General features: G+C 39.8%; 1 protein-coding gene and 2 pseudogenes across 3 annotated transcripts in view; all 3 read right to left on the reverse strand.

Annotated features, from left to right (window-relative positions):
- LOC146484154 (uncharacterized) overlaps nt 1–21029 on the reverse strand; it is a 40310-nt gene that overhangs the window by 8876 nt on the left and 10405 nt on the right. The window contains exons 2-3 of one of the 2 annotated variants that reach the window (XM_085105465.1): nt 2918–4117; nt 114–2398 (exon numbers count right to left, since the gene is read on the reverse strand). In XM_085105465.1, coding sequence (XP_084961591.1) covers nt 114–2398; nt 2918–4117 — 3485 coding nt within the window. Of the gene's footprint in view, nt 1–113; nt 2399–2917; nt 4121–21029 lie in introns of both variants that reach the window. The other variant, XM_085105464.1, reaches the window with a different exon arrangement.
- Nucleotides 5192–7109, reverse strand: LOC146484155 (uncharacterized; annotated as a pseudogene).
- Nucleotides 15868–19916, reverse strand: LOC146484156 (uncharacterized; annotated as a pseudogene). The gene is made up of 5 exons (XR_014863740.1): nt 19901–19916; nt 19719–19768; nt 19146–19192; nt 18677–18773; nt 15868–18148 (listed from the first exon to the last, which is right to left on the reverse strand). The product of XR_014863740.1 is annotated as an uncharacterized LOC146484156 (transcript).

Consider the following 21029-nt stretch of genomic DNA (forward strand, 5'->3'; position numbering starts at 1 on the left):
TGAATTTGAATGTAAGCCAACTGTCAAAGATAACTCTCAAAGGGCAACAGCATGATTGCTAAAATGAAACTTTAGAGATTCAAAGTTTTGTGCAGCATGGTAGAATTCCATACCTTTAACTCCAGGAATTTGAACCAGGGTATAAACACCTCCACCTTAACTTCTACAAACTCAGCAAAAACGTTATTTCCGCAAAGCGGCTGATCTTGCAACTCCAACTCGGACTCAGACCAGAAGTGAAGGCATCCTTCTTTTTCACAGCCACTTGTTTGATGCTGTTGGCAGTAGCTGACTGAGCGTTGCTTGCAACAAACTGGACACAGGACACTTAATTCGTATTTCATGGATTGCAACCAAAAGAATTCCTCACGCATTCTCTTAAGCATTGATTCTAGCTGCGTTCTCACCATACCACCAATAGCCACTTCAGAAGTGTCACTGGACGAATCTGGATCTCTGTGAATCACGATCTCAATGAAGGTGGAACGACAGCAAAGAATTACTGAGTAGCCCTTGGGTTGGATAGGAAATCTGGCAAAGTTCTGGTAAAGTTGATTGTACAAGGGTCTGAATCCTTTCTTGATGCACCACTCAAAGAACTTTACTACAAGCCGTGGGAACAACCCCAGGGGCACTTGAACGTACTCATAAGCAGGCGTGTCTTCAGTGGCCCAGCGCGAAATGGTCACTGGACTTCTCTGTCTAAATCGCAGAAAAAGAGGAGGAATGAAGGCATCAGTGAGAAGCTTGGTGGCAACTTCATCTGGATGGGACATCAACATGGATGGTACAAGGTATTCCTTACTCTTCTCCTCGGAAGGCCAGTGGCACAGCAAGCTAAACTTCTCCATGACAGCGATAAGGCTCTCTGTAGTTTCCTTGTTAAGCAGGGGTCTCCACACAATTTGCAAAAGTTCATCATCTAGGATACCATCAGTCTCGAGCTTTTTCCACAGTTCCTCAAACTGTTCTTCATCCGCTTTAGGGTCATAACGTTTGACGGTTATCACTTTTCTGAAAAGATCAATCAACCACTGAGGGTCCAGAATCACCATTTTATTTAGCTCTGGCGTGTCGTCAAAATGGATCAGAATTCTCTGGTCATGTAAAAAGTTCAGCAAAGTTACAAATTGTTCATTATCCTCAATTCCACACTCATCACTTGCAACTTTTCTTGCTTCGTCAAGAGAGATGAATGGCTCATCATTCTCCACCTTGTGTTTGAGTTCCTCTTCAAAACGTAACCACTTGATTGGAATAGACTGTTTCATCTGTGGGAGCTGCTTTGCCACTTCAAGTACTTCATTTCTCAAACGCTGGATGTCTGGGCACTCACTGCCACTTCCTGACTTGGTGTTGTCCACAACAAAGTACCTTTTAGACAAATGTTCTTTGTAAGGCTGTGCCTCACACCGTAGAGAGCCATATAATTCACTGGCTAGCTTTCTTGCATCAACACGTTTGTCAGCATGGGTGCAAACTAAGATAACTGGGGGCAATCTCTTTGGTAACTTCCCACTGTCAAAGTTCTCTGCGTGGATCTGGTCTTCCTTTGCCAAAGAGAAGACTGAAGACAACCAAAAGTGAAGATACTCTTCATTGGTTTTCCTACAGTGATGATCCTTTTTCTGCTTAAATGTGCCTTGCTTTGTAATGGGAGTGGCTTTGTCATGTGGATTTTTGCTAATATCATGTACCAGAAGATAAATTCCTTTTCCAGTGAGGAAGAGTGGGTGAGTGGCATAGTAAACTGACTGTCCTCCAAAATCCCAGACATTAGAATAAACTTTGTCTTCTTCTTCCTTTTCGGATTCTTTAAGCAATTTCTCAACACGTGCTGCTGTTGTATTTGGTACTTCTTGCTTAGCTTGCTGCTTCTTGAATTCTTCCTCATTATGTTTAGGTTGGCAATTCGCAACCACAGAGTGTGGTTGAGTCTGTTCAACATCCTCTGCTGGTGAATCGGTGTCAAGGTGAATTCTGGGAGTCTTCGATTCTGCACTTTTTGAATTGGAAGTGCGCTCCATGCTTGCTGAGTTGGAAAGTTCTGGAACAACTGCATCCTTCCCTTTCTCCATGAAATCATTCACCATGAGTTGTGCAACTCTACCATGAAGAGAAACCGCAGATTCTGAATCTGACTGCTGATCTTTCTCGCCAGTGCTCCAAATCTCAGTTGTTACACTGAAGTAGTTAGGATCTTTCTCGATTCCATCAGTGCTTTCCTCTTCGTCATTAAACAGAAGGCCTCTTAAAGACTTCTTCAGGCTTGTCTTACCAGATCGCTCTTGGCCAATTAGCATGATTGGTACTCTCATAACACGGGTCATTCCCTGTTGAAGTGCCTTGTTGTAAGCCCTGACAGCCAAGGGACCTCTGGCAAGAATCTCTGAAGGGACTATTAAACAAGCAATATAAATGGCACGTCAGTAATACAGCTGTGATTTTGATTAGAGTGAACCTGGAATAGATCGAACAAAGCATTTTTCATAGTTACTATGTGCAGCTTTAACTGAGATTAATTGATGAAGTCTATAACAGAAGAACAGCCATAGGGGTTTACAAACTACATGAAATCAGCTTCATGTAAAAGTGATAACAAAATGATTGTAAACTGTACAAAGACAATTTCTGAAATTTAAATTTACACAGGTTATCTCCAAAACATATACAAAATTCTGTCACATAATAGTGACTGTCATAAAAGAATATTAACTATTTATTTTATCGGATAATCAATGGAAAATCTTTTCTCAAGGTAAGGAGTCTGTAAACAAAAGGTTTTGGTATTCTTTAATGCTATTAAGTTCGGTTTATGTTCACAGACGTTTCGGCAGTGCTGCCTTCTTCAGGGTGGCATGCTGAAAGAACAAGACGCTATGCAGTTTTAACAATATAAGGATTCTGTAAGCCTTACCATGTTTAATCATCATTACATCCACTAGTTTGCTACATTGATCCTCCCAGCTAAACGCATTCATATATTCCTTCCGGAGTATTTTTGCTTCCAAAGCAGCAGCTTTCTGACCCTTCTCCCGAACCTCCTTTATCTTGTCTGCCCAAACCTGTGGGTCTTCAGAATCAACTACATGCCTCTGTCCAGAGGATAACTTCTTCAAGACCATGCCAAGTCCACTGTCTCCACTGATTAGGACAGGAAGGTCTGCTGAAATGGCATATACACCACTCATGCTGAATCCCTCCACCCTTGAGGGTGTGATGAGAACATCAGCTTTACTAATAACGTTGACCCAGTTTTCAGGGGCATGAAAGAATGACACCACTGTGAGCCGACTGGAATCCATGCCTTCATCAGTCAAATGCTGTCTTACCTCTGATTCACTTGTTCGGGACAACACAACAGCAGTAAGGTGATATGACTTGTCCTGCAATGATGAGATAGCCCTTGCAGTGATGTCGCAACCTTTCTGCTTGAAGAATTCGCTCCTGTTTACATAGATCAAAACATTAAATCTCTTTTGATCTTCATGGATCTGATGAACATCAATTAATTCAGGGAAAATTCCAGGGATAATGCTTATGACTTTTGTATCTTTACTGCAGGATTTCAGGGTGGCTCTGCAGAAACTAGTTACCCTGGGTCCAACTGCGAGAACCAAATCAGCCTTCTCTAACACTTCTTTCTGCTTTTGGTATTCATCTTGATGCTCAATTTCATGTCCACGAAAAGAAACAATAGCTCCTTCCAGCTCCTTGAAGAACTTCACAAATTCTGGCCAGTTTGTGTGAATTACATGAACCCATTTGCATTTCTTGTGGCTGCAAATCTTTTCAGCTTGTTTTGCTAGATCATTGTCATATGAATGCATAACAAGAAAGTCCACGTTTTGAAGACTTTCAGACGGATAATCAAGTAGCTCTACTGGTGAAACCCCAGCAAAATTCTCATCCTCAAGAAGTTCAACATTTAATGTTTGTTTGAGTTCGTTGCTTTTCCAAGATTCAGGCACAAATGCTCTGAGGCGGAGTCTTGGATCCCTAGCCAAATGAGTTGCTAACACTCTATTAACAGTTGTGTTCCAACCACGAGCCCCTGTGGCCACAATAACGTTAAGTTTTGGTTCATGTTGTAATGGTTTGGGACTTGATGTAGATTCTGCTAAAATAAAATGATTTATCATTGTGATTGTGTTACATTGTAGCTCTTTTATATTATTTAGTAATTAAGTTAAACCCATTAGAAATGTTACAAGTATAATTCAGATAATTACTGTATAATTAAACTGTATGGCTACGCGTTGTCTTAGTTTGGGGGTATGGTACAGTTGAATACTATGTGCAAATTCTGCATTATGTTGCAAAAACATTCCATGTTTAATGAAAGCTGCTGCCTAACAGGAACCCAGTAGCCTGGGCACCTAAGAAAATGTGCCTAAATTTTTTTTGCAGCATCACCAGCTAACATCACATGCTGAGCTTCTAACTTCTCAGCTTTGGATCCTTATAATTTTTTTTTTAGGCAACAGCGCTAGCCTTGATTGATGATAATGATGATGATGATGATAATGATGATGATAATGACATTAAGCGTGGTCCAGGACTTGAACTTGGGAGTAATGAGAAACAACTGCAGCCCTAATTACATGTATGTGGTGATATTGCATAGCAGTCAGGAGGCACTATCTCAGAAAGGGCTTATTGTTTCATTTCCGCTAAACATTTTTGCATAAAAGTTGAATATTGCTGTTTCCACCTTGAAATCATTCAGAGGGGTTTTCTTCCAAGCCCTCGGTTCTGCAATATGGAAACAAAGCTGGACCAAGAAAACTCACTGCTTTTGAGAGTTTTCTAGCCCGCCGTCCAGCCTCATTTCCATGTTGCAGGAGAGAGAACCGGGAAGAAAACCCCTCTTACCGGCCAAAGTCCAAAGATTTCGAGGTTGAAACAGCAATATTCTTATAATCAGGGCGGAAAAACGAAGATTTTAAAGATGGTGTTTAATTTGCTATGCGCATACTTTCTGCACATCTTGCGATGCTCTGAGAAAGTCAGGTTTCTTAACGGGTGTGCCAGCTAAAACAGAGATATTTTTTGCGCGGTTATAACTATGCGGGAAAAGCTTGGAAAGTGTTATTGGAATCTGAGAAGAAAATTAGGGGTAAAGCATGCATTATTCAGAGATAATTAAGCTTCAATTATTTGCAAAACAATTCCATTGTTTTCTATTTTGGCATTTTTTAGAACTATAATTTATTGTTACTAGCTCTAAAAAATGCGTGGTTATCCCCAAAAAGGAAATTATTTTCCTTTTGGATTCCAATAACATGACGTTTCGACGACTTCATATCGTCATTGTCAAATGAGTAAAATTGAAATAACGTAAAGGCATATTTATAGGTATTGAAAGTGAGAAAGTATTAGCATCAAAGCATTTAGGTAAAGATGTTTCGCGCGAATGGAATCCGCTTGCGTGTTCAGTTTTGGTCTTTTGTTCTTGATCCACAGCATTTCGTAGACCAAACATTCAAATTTGTCACGGCATTTCTTTATGACTTTAAAGTTCTTAATTAAGTTGTTAGGTGTTAAACCATACGCGTCCCTGAGATGTTTTCCGATCACAGAATGTTTATGCTCCTCAAGGCGTTGATGGAGGTGGCGGCAAGTGTACCCAATATACTTGTATCACACAAGTCACATGTGAATTCGTATACTACACTTTGCTGATTGATCAGGGGAGGCTTTTCTTCTGTGACTCTCAGATGATCAGCGATCTTTTTGCTCGTGAACACCGGCTGTAGTTCTTGATTAATTTTAGTTCCGAGGTCGCCAAGTTGCCTGCAAACCACGCCCACCGATTTCTGATCTTTAAATGGCACTACGTAATCCGAACAGGGCGGTCAGAAGGTGTTTGAACTGGGTCTATAGGATGCTGGAGGCGATTGATAGCTGAGTCGATGAGTTTTTCGGGGTATTTTAATTTCAAAAATGTCCCTTTTAAGGTCTTGCATTGCAAAAGGAAGTCTTGTGTAGACGATAAGCGTTTTGCGCGGTCTAGCATTGTTCTTAGAAGTGACCGTTTGTACCGGCTGTCAACATGGCTTTGGTAACGTAGGAGGAGCCCTTGTTTGCTTTCTGTAAACACAGGTTTCAAGTTTGCCGTCGGTTTTGATGATTTCCACGCCAATGAATGGTAATCGATCGTTGGTTGCTACTTCCATCGTCAATTGAATGGAGGGATGGGCTTCGTCATAGTTAATTGAGGGACTGGTTATGAAACTTTGCCATGAAAACAAAGGTGCTGCAGTTTATGTTGGAAGGGCCGCGACCGTGCACAATCCTTTGTTTTAACGTTCACACCACAGTTGAATATCTTAGCAGGAACGTTTCTATTGGTCAGTTGTTTCAACACATTTCAAAATCTATTGTAGTTTGTGCACGGTCAAGGCCAAAATCGCTAACAAAAACATATAACAAAGGAGTTTGTCAAGCTTCATAACCATTGCCTTTTATTAACTATGGCTTCGTTAAGACATTTAAGCAAATCGGTGGCATCGAAGAGGTTGCAAACCAGAGCCAGCGTGTCGTCCACGTATCTCTTGTAGAAGCTCGGAAGCTTGTTCTCACTCGCTAGTTTCTCTTCAACTGAACACATGAACGCGTTTGCCATAAGTGGACCTAATGGCGATCCCATCGCGACCCTATTGACCTGTTCGTACCAGTTTCCATTAAATTAAAATAGTTGGTTTTTTTGTGGCAACACTTGGCAGCTCGATCAGGTCGTCTTTGCTGATGTTCATGTTGTAGGTCTTGTTGAACCAATTATCTTTGAAGACTCTATCGGCTAGAATATGGATGGTTTCATCCAGAGGAACATTCGTGAAAAGAGCGGTGACATCATAGGAGACAAGAAAAACATTTCCGTTGAGTTTGAGGTGTTTGATTTCTTCGGCAAAATTGAAAACATCAGAGATTGTATACTCGTTAGTCGACAAAGGTTTTAGCTTTTCATCTAGCCATTTCGCAAGCGCATAGTTGTACGTTCCAGTTGCTGAGAGGATCGGCCGCATCGCGAGTGTTGTTTTGTGCGTTTTGGGGAGGCCATATAAGTGGGCCAGGCGAGATCCCTTCTTACAGACAGAGTCTGTCATCTCTTTTGGCAGAATTTTACGCACGACTGATTCAAGATGTTTTTCTTTTGCCAGAAGCGGATGATAATATTTTGGTGGTCTTCCTCTTGTGGTTGGCTTTTGTTGCGCTAGACCGCGCAAAACGCCTATCGTCTACACAAGACTTCCTTTTGCAAGAATGCAAGACCTTAAAAGGGATATTTTTGAAATTAAAATATCCCGAAAAACTCATCGACTCAGCTATCAATCGCCTCCAGCATCCTATAGACCCAGTTCAAACACCTTCTGATCGCCTTGTTCGGATTACGTAATGCCATTTAAAGATGATTCAGAAATCGGTGGACGTGGTTTGCAGGCAACTTGGCGACCTCGGAACTAAAATTAATCAAGAACTACAGCCGGTGTTCACGAGCAAAAAGATCGCTGATCATCTGAGAGTCACAGAAGAAAAGCCTCCCCTGATCAATCAGCAAAGTGTAGTATACGAATTCACAAGTGATTTGTGTGATACAAATTATATTGGGTACACTTGCCGCCACCTCCATCAACGCCTTGAGGAGCATAAACATTCTGTGATCGGAAAACATCTCAGGGACGCGCATGGTTTAACACCTAACAACTTAATTAAGAACTTTAAAGTCATAAAGAAATGCCGTGAAAAATTTGAATGTTTGGTCTACAAAATGCTGTGATTCAAGAACAAAAGACCAAAACTGAACACGCAAGCGGATTCCATTCGAGCGAAACTCTTTACCAAAATGCTTTCATGCTAATTTATTTTCTCACTGAAGTCGTAGAAACGTCATGCTGTTTTACTATCGTTAATTTTTTTGTTGAAAGGATATTCAATAACCCTTGGTAATAGCTGCTTTACCTGTGCAGTCATAAACTGTGCCACACTACTTTGGAACTCGTAGACTTATGTTTCTCGCTTCTACCCAAAATGTTTAGCGAAAATCTTTTTTTTTTTTAATGCGATATGCGTGATATGCCTCCTGACTATATTTACAGTGTACCATGTGCAAATTTTAAATACATGCATTTATTTAAAATTAAAAATTGACAATTACACATGTACATGTATGTCAGAACTAAATAATTATTATAGTGCCAAATAACTGTTGTCCTTCAATGTAAGTATATAATTTATATACTGGGAAGCTGGGCAAGATATTGTTTCACAGAAAACCACAGGGCTTTCATAAAAAAACTGTGTAACTTAAGTAGTCGGTTTATTCAAAGCTCTCACTTGTGCCGTAATATTTGTCTTTGATTTTACTGATCAGTGTATCACGTGCGAACCGAGAACCATTTATGACTGATCAGTAAAGCTCATTTATTTCCCGTCTGGCTTTTCACAAGAGCTTATTATCTTATTTTACTGACAGTACGTCTGCTCTGTCATAAATAGCTTTGTTATATTTATTTGTACCTTGTCTACTGCTGGAGGTACAGATAGGCAGCTTCAGCATCACGTCTGCCAGTTATCTCGACTGATCATAGACGTGATCACCCAACGACCAAAATTATCTTTCCAAATACGTCCGACGTATCTAAAAGGGATTTCTCTGTTTTAGAAGCTTGTCCAGGTTGGTCATGAATTTTGAGCTGCCCGAAAAAAATCTGTCCCATTTTATTCGCTTCAGGTTTACTATTTAAAAGGCTAAAAAAATTAACATTAGAAGAACACAAGCAGACAAACAAACGTCCATTTGTCCGTTTAGCGAACCAGCCGTGAACTGCTACTAAAAATAGTTCGCGGAAAAAAAATACAGGGAAATGTATGGAAAGTTCAAAACACGACTGGACGCTTTCTGGCAAAGCTACATCCCTCCATTTTTTTTTTCTTAAAATCCTTTTCCTAGTGCCAAAAGTTTCCAATTCATGAATTTTTCAGAAGCGATTTTTTATTAAATTTAGTTGATATTGGATTCCCATCCCAGCATACAAACACTGTTATTTCACGCCTGTTTGCCTACTCGTCAAAATGGCGTCGAAAACCGTGATAAGGCCTATTTAGCTGAACTTACGGTTTCCGGCCGTTGTGCGCTGAGTCTTTTACTGGAAATGCCAGCTGTTCGAATATTAACGGCATAAATATTTTGTAACTTGAGCTTCTTTAGCTCCGATAGCACTAGTTAAGGGGTTTCAAAACAAAATTTTGATGTTATGGATTTGGGAAAGGATGGAAAAAAAAAAAATGCGCAAGCTTACAGTGCGAGGTAATCTGAGTCACCTTGCATGCAGGGCTGCTTCGGTGTGCTGACGCAAGAACCGGCGCTTTTCCTGCAACTGTAGTCCGTAAGCTAACCACCGCGCATACTTATTTCTGTAGGCAAGCTACGTATTTATTTAGCGGCAAGGCAGATCAAGACATCCTTGTGGGATTGTTATTTTGATACATTGACTCTCATGTCTTTTACGCATGCGTTAAAATCAGTCACTACCAGTGATAAACTACACGCGATATCCGGTATCCGTCTATTAATTATTAACTACAAATTCTAATTTTAAAACTTCACTAAATCTTCAACATTCCTTATTTCTTTTAATTTTACCAATCCTTCAAGAAAAATTATTTCCTTCCAAATATACCTAAAAATCACCCAAAAATTCATAAAACACCCCAAATCATTAATTTGTGCTATGAATGGAGGGTTTTTGTATTGCTTGAAATGCAAACAAGATATTTTCATTTGACCGATTTTAAGCGGCGTGAAAATGGCTTTTAGGTGAACCCCCACCTTAAAGGCTGTGATTTTTAAAATATCTAGTCGGAGGCTTTTTCGTTGTTAAGCTGTTTATAACTTCTAACTTATGTAGCATTTAGGCTAGGTAAACGCTAACTTTTCAGGTTAACAAAGTAAAATCAGCCTGATGAGGCTACATTAATTAATACACCGGCTAGAATGGGCATGTGCTGTTTCCGCCTTCGATTTCGTTTTGTTGTTTCGTGATTTTGATGCTTTGCATTACAAAGACCGGTGAGGGTAAAAGGGGGAATGAGTTTGCGGAATGGAATGTGGAATGACGTGCGGAATGGCATAATTATGCAAAATACGAGTTGCGGAATGACATAATTATGCGAGATACGATTTATGCATAATGACTCACAGAAATACATTAAACTGAAAAAGCGCGCCTTTTTTGGGCGCCAATTTGCAAATACAGCCTTTTTGTAACCATTTCAACCGAAGAATGCATCACAAAAACCCAAACAATGGTATCTTCGAATTCAAACTTTTTTCCTTCGATTCTCATCGCATAGCCGTTGATGCAACATAGCAGCTCGTGGACTTTTATCGTTTGCGAGTGAACACAAGATTTGTAATACATTTGCATTAAAGAGGCTTGTTTATTTACGTAACGTCCGCCATTACGGGAGATGTATACAACTCAATCGAAGGCTGGTTAAATTTGACATGTTTCAAGCTTTCACAGCGCCTTGTAGGAAAAAGACGTGAGTAAAGAACCGCCTCTGTTTATTTTTGAAACGATTTATGTCACTTGTCGAGGATTTATCTGGTTATGACGAATGTGTTGTGGTTCGGTCATGTTCATTTCCGTTGTTTTACGTTTTATATTAATCAATTTATCATACACAGCCAAACACACACACACACACGCAAAAAATAAATAAATAAATAAATGAAAACGAAAATAAAAATTTAACCGCAATCTATACCGCAGAACTCTTTCCCCGTATTTTGACTTGTAGATTTCGGTTTTTTATTTTCGAAGGAAGGATCTTGATGTAACAAATTTTCAACTCCAACATTTTATAAAAAAATTATATCTAAGCAATTCGGGAAAGATTTCCGCACAGCCCCATACATTATTTATCCATGTACAACTGTCACACTAACCCACTTCCAAAAACGACGATCGCGAGCGTGAAAACAGAGTGTGTGCCAAATGTATAGATAATTATGCATGGGGCTGGGCAGATATCTTGACGCAACTCGTACTAAAAATACTGTAAGAGACTAATGTCACTTGAAGCCTCGGTAATTAATACCATACTGTAATTCTTATCTACTTTCTTTTCTTTTTCTTTTCTTTTATTTTAAAGAATCGATATAAGCTTGTATTGTACTGGTTATCCCATACCATGAAATCCCGGTTTTAAGCCCCCCTCCCCTGCTAATAAATCGCCTCGATTTTTGGGCCATCTATTTGTAAAGGAAAATTTTATTCCGTGATAAACCCCTACCACTCTTCCACTTATAGGCCCATCTTTGAACTTTATATAAACACGTAACACCCCTTTCCCCTAAAAAAGCCGGTGACATTTCCTTTTTACGTATCCCCACCCGTAACCGGAATTTTTACGGTATTATGGTCTGTGCCTCATTACAAGAGCCTGTTAAGCTTTCCTAGACTCAACCTATTGTTGACTTTTTTGGTTTTCCTTGTTTTATCTGATTGGTGAGTATCACAGGTCTCGCAGAGGTAAACCCATAAATGGTTGGATTGCTCAGTAGCTCAAAACAGTAAATCAAGTAGCTCTACAAACATGTAATGTAACCACACTTACACCCCAGGGGAAGGGGGGACTCTTACATAAAACTGAAGGGACAAGCCGTCAAAAATGTTGAACAGAATATTCTAAATTGTAGCAGACTCTCTTGGCATAGGTGTGGCCCCAATGTAGTTTCCTTAAGGGTTACCAAAACAAAATATTGAAATAATCAAGCAGTTTCCTCATTGCACAAAACAAAAAAGCTTTCTTTTGAGGTTTTGAGAACAGAGATTCAGATTTCCACCGCAATGGTACAAAACTGCACATTTTCAACCCCTGTCAGGGACAAGCATTTTTACATCGCCCTAAAATTGACCTCCCATTTCCCCTTGGGGTGTAGAGCAATAATAACTAACTGTTCACATGGAGTTAACGTTTGGCAACAACAACAACAAGCAAGAGAGGATCAAAAGTATGAATTCTCCATACAAGTTCCGATACATACCCAGCTGTTCACAGACGCTATTTATGACTTTTTTTCAGGTCAACCATACAACCAGAGTTTTTTTGTTTTTTGTTTACGTACACATAATTTTTTAAAAATTAATTTTTATGATTCTTGATGACTGACCTAAAAATAAACCAAGGGGAATCGTCATCATTCCAATAAGTCATGTATGACCATTAGAGGATTAAGCCCACACATATACTTGATCCTCTCTTATGACAACCAAAACTATATCCACCATAACTTTAGCTGGTAATTCTAGTTGTCATAGCAGTTTCCATGTCCACATATATAACGCTTGTAATATGAAAACTCTACAAACAGTATATTCATTTAACATAAAGTTTGAAGATACTTAAGCATAATATAAACAAGGCTGTTTTCACGCCAAAAAATGAGTTGTTCATTACACAATTAGTTATGTAATGTAATTTGAAAACAACTCAACACACTTGTCGTTTTCAAAGTGATGTTGTAATGTTCTTGCTTACAGTTTGTAAAATGTCAAAAAAAAAAATGATTTAATGTGGAACCTTGCCAGTATACAACAAAGATGCATTATAATTTAATTAGGCCAAAATTTAAAAGCAAATTCTAAAAACTGATCAATTTTAGTTTTTATTTGTCTGAGACAGTTCAAGTATCAGACAAAATGGTCAGTAAAAGAAGAAGAAAAAAAAAGCCGAAAAACCAGTATATAATACTAACATATTCTTTAAGGCTTTGCCCCACTATAAGCTAGCATAATGTTGAAACACCTACTTAAATACCCACTACAAAGATCAGAATAAACAATGTTTGGGGTAACATGTTTTATACTTTGAAAATAAAACACAATGTGACTGGATTGTTCAGCCATTGTGATGGATGATAGTTGTTATAGTGGTGAAGAAGCTTTCTCCATCTTAGGAATATTTTGGGATGTTATCAGTATGATTTATTTGCAAGTTCTTCTAATTTTAAAGTATACACGCTGAAGGTGATTCCATCACTGATAAGTCAGAGGGACATGCACTATTCATGGTTAAAAATGGGCATGGGTGTTATTTCAACACTTTGCAACAGTTATTGCAGTTCCCCTCCCCCTACCCCTCTCTTCTCCAAAGTGGACTGAATTTCATGTTTCCTCTCTAAAACCGAGATTTTATGGTATGGGATAACCAGTACGATACAAGCTTATATCGATTCTTTAAAATGAAAAAAAAAAAAGAAAGAAGAGAAAGTAGTCTTCAAGTGACATTAGTCTCTTACAGTATTTTTAGTACGAGTTGCGTCAAGATATCTGCCCAATTATCTATACATTTGGCACACACTCTGTTTTCACGCTCGCGATCGTCGTTTTTTGGAAGTGGGTTAGTGTGACAGTTGTGCATGGATAAATAATTGAATTGCTTAGATATAGTTTCTTATGGCTGTGTATAAAAGTGGGACGGGGACAAGGGGACGGGGACATTGGGACGCGTGTGTGGGGACTTGGGACTTGCGGACGCGAGGGGAGGGACGTGGGGACATCTGGTATGGGACGCGGGGACGCGGGGACGTGTGGGACGGGGACGCGGGGACGTCGAATGTAAGGGACGCGGGAGGTAAAGTCGGAGGTAAACGCGATATCTCTTTCTTCGTGAAACTGTGTTATTTAACCACATCGGACACCTTATGATGTTTACACAAAATATTTCTTCATATAGGAGTAGGCGCACTGACTATCTTGATTAGGGTTAAGCACTGTTAGCAAGCATTTACTGTTAGATTTGCCACTAAAAATATGTCAAACAAAATAGAATATTGTTTCAATAGTTGAATCCCCCGTGGTTTAGAGGCACATGCAATAGATTTCGGAGCTAGCACTCCGGGGTTGGAAGTTCGCTTATGCCACAAGTAATCTAGTTTCCTTTTTTATTTATTTGGAATCGAAAATAAATTTTGGCGACCGCTACCCACCCTACCCTGCTTAAGGCTCCAATTTTCTATCAGCAAGAAGACCAGGACAGCGGTTTCACTTTCTTCAATGCAGGGGGTCTTGGCCGAGTCTTCGTTTCGTAAACAGGCATGGAGGATCGAGGATTTCCACGGTAAGTTTCTACTGCTTTTGCTTTGATCATCACGCAACCCTTGCACATCCCTGACTATAATATACAGAAGTTTTAGGTTCAGAGATGTCTTCGGCTAAACTGAGCGTTATAACGTACGCAGATTTTGGAAAAGATATCTCGATATTTCACCACGTTGTGCATTGGTTTGCTCGATTAAAAGCGGCGTTTAATTCTTTCGCAGAAGGGAAATAACGACATCCAGTTCACTGTTTGGCGAGCGCGATCACTTCTCGCTTTACAACTCACTGCCACTTCTTATTTTAAGGGCCGTAAAGCATTATAGGAGATTCGTACATAACCGACTTGCCCTTGGGTGAATGAAAGTGTAACACAGAGGGTGGACGACCTGTGGCAGAAGCCGTGTCAGTCATTGAAAATATCCGATAAGCCATGGAAAAAAGCATTTTCATGTCACTATTAATCAAAGCGGGTTTTCTCTAAAGGTATTCAAGGTTTGTCTGAGGAGGCCAGAATGAAAAAAAAAAGAGTCAGCGAGTACCACGTTGTGAACGGAAGGCAAAATAAACTCATTATTTTAATTTATGAAAACTTCAGTTACATAATAAAGAATGTTTACATATTGACAAAACTGTCTACACCCAGAGGAAATCGATCTAACAAATTGCAAAACTGTTTTTCTGGTTAGCTAAGTCACTTTGCAACGAGACAGTTCAGTCAAATAACATGAACGTGAACAGCATGCTTTAATTTGTAAACACGTAATTCGGCTTATTGACCTTCTAATATTTGGTTGCTTTGTACGTTTATCTGGCCGCAAACTAAACTGCCAAGTAACTCTTTTACAAACATCTTTTCACTTACTTTTGCAATTGTGTAATCTGAAGAGTTGTAACACTGAACTACCGCTGTAATAGCAAAAGGAACTTAGGACGCTAGTTGCAATAAAACTGTAACGAGGAATGACTTGGTAACAAGCCATGAAAGGTATCCTCCGACTAGTTTTGCCTCGCGTATCCCTAATTTCATAACAAATTGTAAGCAAATTATTATAATCTTTGTCTCATTTTCAATAACTTGGAATGAGTGCAACCATTGTCGTAGAAATGTAAATAGAATATGAACGACGTTACAACGCTAGTGCTCACTGCATAGTCAACAAAATTTCACTTTATAACTTACAGTTGATGGAGGCCAAAAATCCCCTATTGATTGAGAAGCAACCGCATGGTATGCATCGCACCTAATGCAAACAATTACTCTGAAACTTGTTAAAAAGGGCAGGTATCGCCTCAAAATGAAAACACAAACCAGTACTTAGTAATAATAGTTTTAAATCTTAACTACATGCTCTGTTTGCCGACGTTCAACGCTTTTACTCGTAAGTAGTGTTTCCGGCATGGAACGTTTTACAGTGTTGTTCATTTATAGTGAAATGTTCAACTGCTGAAAGAGGAAATCTTTATGCTCCATGTTCAGGCGTTGCTTGACAATGGGATGAATGTCTAATTGTGCTCCGTCAAAGGTAGCGCTACTGATGCTGTTTCCTTTCTGAACGCAAGAAATATTTACATGAAAATAGACAGCCTGTTCCTTTCCAACTCTCAAGATCCCTGTATTTCTATCTTTCCAGGGACGGTGTTCTTTGTGTGTAATGGCGACGTCATGCGGAGGAGGAAAGAGTCCACCATCGGCCTTTCGAGCGAATTTGATTCCACATCCTGTACAAGTTGTCACTCGGGGATGATCAGACAGACTTTCTTGCAAGACTTCGTGTTCTCCATTTCTTCGAACAATCTTCATTTTCACGGGCTGGCGATTCTGAGATGGAGTTTGCACTCTGTCTACATGTTCAACGATGAAGTTCTCTTTCTCCTTGGTCTTCTTCGCTCTTCTTCGTTGATGTGGCTTTTTACCAGCACTGCCAACATCCAGCCCATAAGTAGACATTTTTGTCACACTTGTCTGTACACCAGTTTTCTTGTGCCATGTTACGAAATCTACGAGTTTGCCCTTGAATTCTGCTGCCGCCAGTGTGTGAGCACAAAGACTGGAATGGTTGTATGCGGGACAGTCATCATCGCAACAGAATTTACCATTTTTGCATTGCCTTATAACATGCGGTTTCGCTGATGTATCCGATGCTACCAATAGAGTATCGTCTTCCCCAAAGCCATGTCTAACTTTATTCATTCGCAAGAGCCTCTGGGCCTTAGAGAATTGATGGGATAAAATGCTTTCTGGGATACCAGAGATGCCGGACTGTGTATGTGATATGGAGAGTGTGGAAAGCGTTTGTGACATGGGACCACTTTCTTTGGCTCTTCTGGTGTACGCTCTTCTGTCCGTAGGATTCATCTTTCTCCACTTTTCTGGGGATATCTTCAGGTGCTTATATTCATCTGAGAGTCTGCATTCCCCCTGGTCAATTATTGCTCCTTCCAGCAACGAATCTTGTTCCTTCACAAGTTCATGGCTCTTTTCAATAAGCGTTACGAGGTTCACACGTTTGTGGTCCGTCTTGAGCTTTAACAGGTGGTTTTCTGCTTCATTGTCGTTTATTGTGTATAGGGAATCCCCAAGTCCCGCCTTTTGTCGCATGGGTTTCAGCATCGATGCGTTGATCGTGTCAGCGACATTTTTGACAAACCAGTCGTAGAATGTGGGAGTTTGGTATGTGATTTCCCATTCTCGAGCATTCCAAACATCCTCCAGCGAGCACAGTTTTGCATAAAAGTCATCCGAATCATCGGAATCCACAATTCCGTGATACGAGATAGCTGCTGCATTATGACCAAATATGTCGTCGAGAAATTCATTTTGGTAACGCCCATTGATGCCTATACTGGAGAGTTTCATTTCAATGTTTTTACGCACGTGGATAAAACAACGATGATGGTCAGCCACAGGGAACTCTTCATTGAATGCATTTGACAAAGCACGTTCGCCATCAGTGCCGAAGGCTTGAAGAGACACGGTGTTTGGATTGAATCGCTTAACTGATGAGGCTAAATATCGGTACGTTTGTTCCGTTTTGCTCTGATGAACAAGCATGGGACCAAGGAAAACAGGTGATTTACCTGTGGTTACGTTAACAATTTTGCGGCACCTGTAGGTCGTTGGAGTCACGCTAAAATTACCAAGATTGAATGTTAGATCAATACCAAGAATTGAAAAATCGTCTTCCTGACAACAGTACAGCTCGATATCTTTTAGCTGCCTGTCAGTGGCAAGGAAGGCCATAGGCTCTGGTGCACCAACTACCTCTCTGACATAACCATCTTTAGTTTTGCACTTTTCCATAGCTTCAAGCAAGATATCTCTACTGGAACTAGCTGACGGCATAAAGGATGCCGAAGTAGACGATAATACGTTCTGCACCTGCCTGGAATTTCGCGGCAGATCACTTTTAGAGCGGCAAAACTCCAATCCCCCCTTCTGACGTACAGCTTCGAAAAAGACCTCTCGGGGTTGGCAGCTTCTGGATATTTCTTTCAGCTGTTCGAATGTGCTTGGTTTCGTTCGAACATAAGGCTCTGTGTTGTTTTTTGAATTTCCATGTTCCTTAAGGTTCAAAAGGGTTTCTTCACCTTCAAAGTAATACTGAAGCAATGCCAGTCGGTGCCTTCTCGACTTGCTATCGTACACGAAAGACATCCGCTTCCGATATTGTGCCTCCTTGTCGTGCTGAAGATACTGCTTAACCACCATGATGTAATCAGCGTCTGTTCTTTTCTGCCTTGTCACTTGAACATCCAGGATATGGCCACTTTTGTTTCTCTCAACAGCAATATAGCTTTTCGGGGAGCCAATATGGACCCACTTGCCAAGATCGTCCGCCCGCACATCTTGGGTGGGGGAGAGCATCTAAATCTATTACAAACGAAGCATTCTCCATCACCTGACGGGGGACTTCAGTGCAACATGGTTCTTTCACTCTCAGCAGAATGTCTACACTCTCTTTACTGGAATATGGTGATTGTCTGCCTTTCTCGTAATAAGGAAGGCGGCTGTCGTCTTCGTAATACTTCTTGAATTCCTAAAAAAAAAACATTGTTTCATAAGACATTCTATAAAACAGCACCTTCATGTTTAATTAACCCATTGCTATTTTGGGATGATTCTAAAAGTCGGAAAACTGTTACAGTGGTTGGTCTCGCTACAACTTTGATGGAACAAGGAGCGATAAAAATGACTTAAACTGCGTGCGCTAAGAACAATCATGGAACCTCAGTGGCTCATTTGGGTAATATAAACTATGTAGAGTAGCTTGATCTTGAAAATTACTTCCTTAAACAGTCATTTTCATGTATAACGTCGCTTTTGAGGGAAGAAAAAGTACTGTAAAACGGCGTTTTTCTACGGTTGTAGCTTATTTAGAAAATTGTCACTTTAAAATTGAGACCACTGACTGTCATCATAAAAATGTTTGGACTGTAGTTCATGATTATCTCGCGAATGAACTGACTGGAGAACGAACGGTTTGTATATTAGCTGGAGAATCACCCTAAAATGTCAGTACTTATTAGATACCGTATAAGTTATCATTATGTGTCACTCAATGTACCTGCTGACTATCCTCAGAGTCCTCCTCTTCCTCACTCGTGTCGATTATCTCGATTGCTCGCCTTACAAACGCGATTTCCTCCCGCACAACCGTTTTGCTGTATATATAAAAATAATAATAATAAAAGGAAATTAACCAACTCTTGCATCATCCAAAAACGTTCACCACTGGAAAGGGCGCCTTGAAAGAAAAGTGATTTGTGATTTGTCGAAAAGTAACGAAGATATAGCTCCTCGAAGTCGCGAAACTTTTCAGACGTTTGTATGGTGGGGACAAGTTTACAAACGTCTATAAATTTTTGCAACTTTGCCAATGTTACCAATTTGAAGGCGCTCTGTCCAGTGGTGTCAAAGGAATTTCACTAACTGGTCCATGTCAAATGTTGAAAAAACCGTGGAGGGGTCTATTAGCATCCCCCAAATTTGCATATCCAAGAATTACCAGCTGCTTAATTACTTTTAAAACCTACCTCTTAATTTTCTTAGCATTTGGGGAATTGACAGGGCTGCTATCCGCCTAAATAAAATCAAAGGTTAAAAATTAATACAAAAATCAACATCACCCAAATTTAACCTGGACTGATGTGTAAGATTTTTAATTTGCGTTAATCTTCAATGGTTGTGGAAGGACACGTTGTTAATCCATTACTAGGCAGATCACATGATGAATTTATAGCTGAGATTTTAGCAACCTCTCGTTCCCATGGTAAAGCCTGAGCTGGTCAAACAAGCAAAACATCTCCTTTATTTAAAATGTATTCAAAATTCAGTTGGGGTTTTAAGTCGGACAATAAATCTTGTCTATTACAAAAGATTGCCCTGGCGTACTAGTTATTATTGATACGAAGAAAATAAAAAAGGGTTGTCGTGACTATAATGTAGCTTGTTTTTGCACTTAATAACGAAACTACTACAGCCACGCAAAGTGACAATGCATTCTTTCTATACATGTAAAATACTGTAGTAACATTAAGGCTTTTTTATACATGCAAAACAACTGAAAATAATCGTGACGAAGCACACCTTCTACTCCGCTTGCAAACTCTAGCATCTTCTGTATCTTCGTCCAATAAGTAGTTCAAATCTGAACAATCTGGCGACCAAAAATGCAAATCGTTAAACTAAGTATTGCCTATAGTATCCTTCAAGCTCAAAATTTACAAGATTCAAACAAGGATGTGTTAGGATTTTAGTGATAATCGAGACAAACGCAAGATAGCCTTACCTTGGAAATCCTCCATGACGATAAACGTGACGAAGAACGCGTTGAATAAAGTGAGACCGCTGTCCAAGTCTCCTTGCTGGAATATTAGAGACTTTAAGCATCGACGACGGGAACGGCAACGGCGACGTGAGGTTGTGAGGGAAAACCCAAATGTCACATTGCGCATGTCTGGCGGGAAATATCTAGACGTTCTGCTCCGGGGCCCGACGTGAGAAAGCTTTGTTTGGCGTTGCCCGAAAACGTGAGTAACATTTCACATATTTTACCTCCGTTTCGCTCCGAAAAAATGATATTTTTAATATAGCTTGGCACGTAAGGATACCGTAGGAAAAGTACGCGTTGAGTTTTTGTTTTATTTTTTCCGAAACTATAATAACTTCATCAGTCGGCTGTTTCAAAACAGTAAGCTAGTGACGATGCCTGCAAAATTAAAAATGACTTGCGAGTCTGACACTAATTATCGATGGTTCTCTCTAACATCAGTGTAACATTACTTTTTCTTATTCGAAACAAGACGCACGAGAACTTTTAATTTACATTTGAGCTGGAGAAAAATAAACAGTCTACGTTGCTCAAAAATAGCATCCAAACCACAAACCCCTGTGTCATATCGTAGTTTTCAGTTCAAATTTTTAGATGTAAAGATAACGAAATTCTCACGCGTGCTCGCACTGCTAAAGCGTTTCTTGAAATCCCAGCCTTCGATGCAGAACATTTGAAGTAAATTAATGTTAATCTAGTTGCTATTTCTAGTTATATCGGTGATTTTTATTACGACCTAAAAATATATCAAATGGTCTGAATTGTTTACATCGGAAAACTGCAACTCCGACAAACACGTTCTCGTTAAGAGCAGTAAAAATTTTTCATCGGTTATTTCATTATTAAAATCGATTTCTGACTGCTTTTAACGAAGACTTGATGGGTGCTTTCAATTCGACGAAATTTATCGGGTGGGAATCGAATGGAACAGCATCTTTTCCGGAAAAGATTTTCGAAAATTTAGGACAACCTTTTCAGCTGTTCCCGAAAAGTGGAAACCGACCGAGAATAAGCCCGTTCCATTCGAGACCGAGATTTCCGAAAATTCAAATCGAAAATTTTTGGTGAATGGAAAGCGCTCATCCGA

Source organism: Pavona decussata, unplaced genomic scaffold, assembly GCF_977016875.1.
Source record: "Pavona decussata unplaced genomic scaffold, jaPavDecu1.1 SCAFFOLD_37, whole genome shotgun sequence".
Classification (NCBI taxonomy): Eukaryota; Metazoa; Cnidaria; class Anthozoa; order Scleractinia; family Agariciidae; genus Pavona; species Pavona decussata.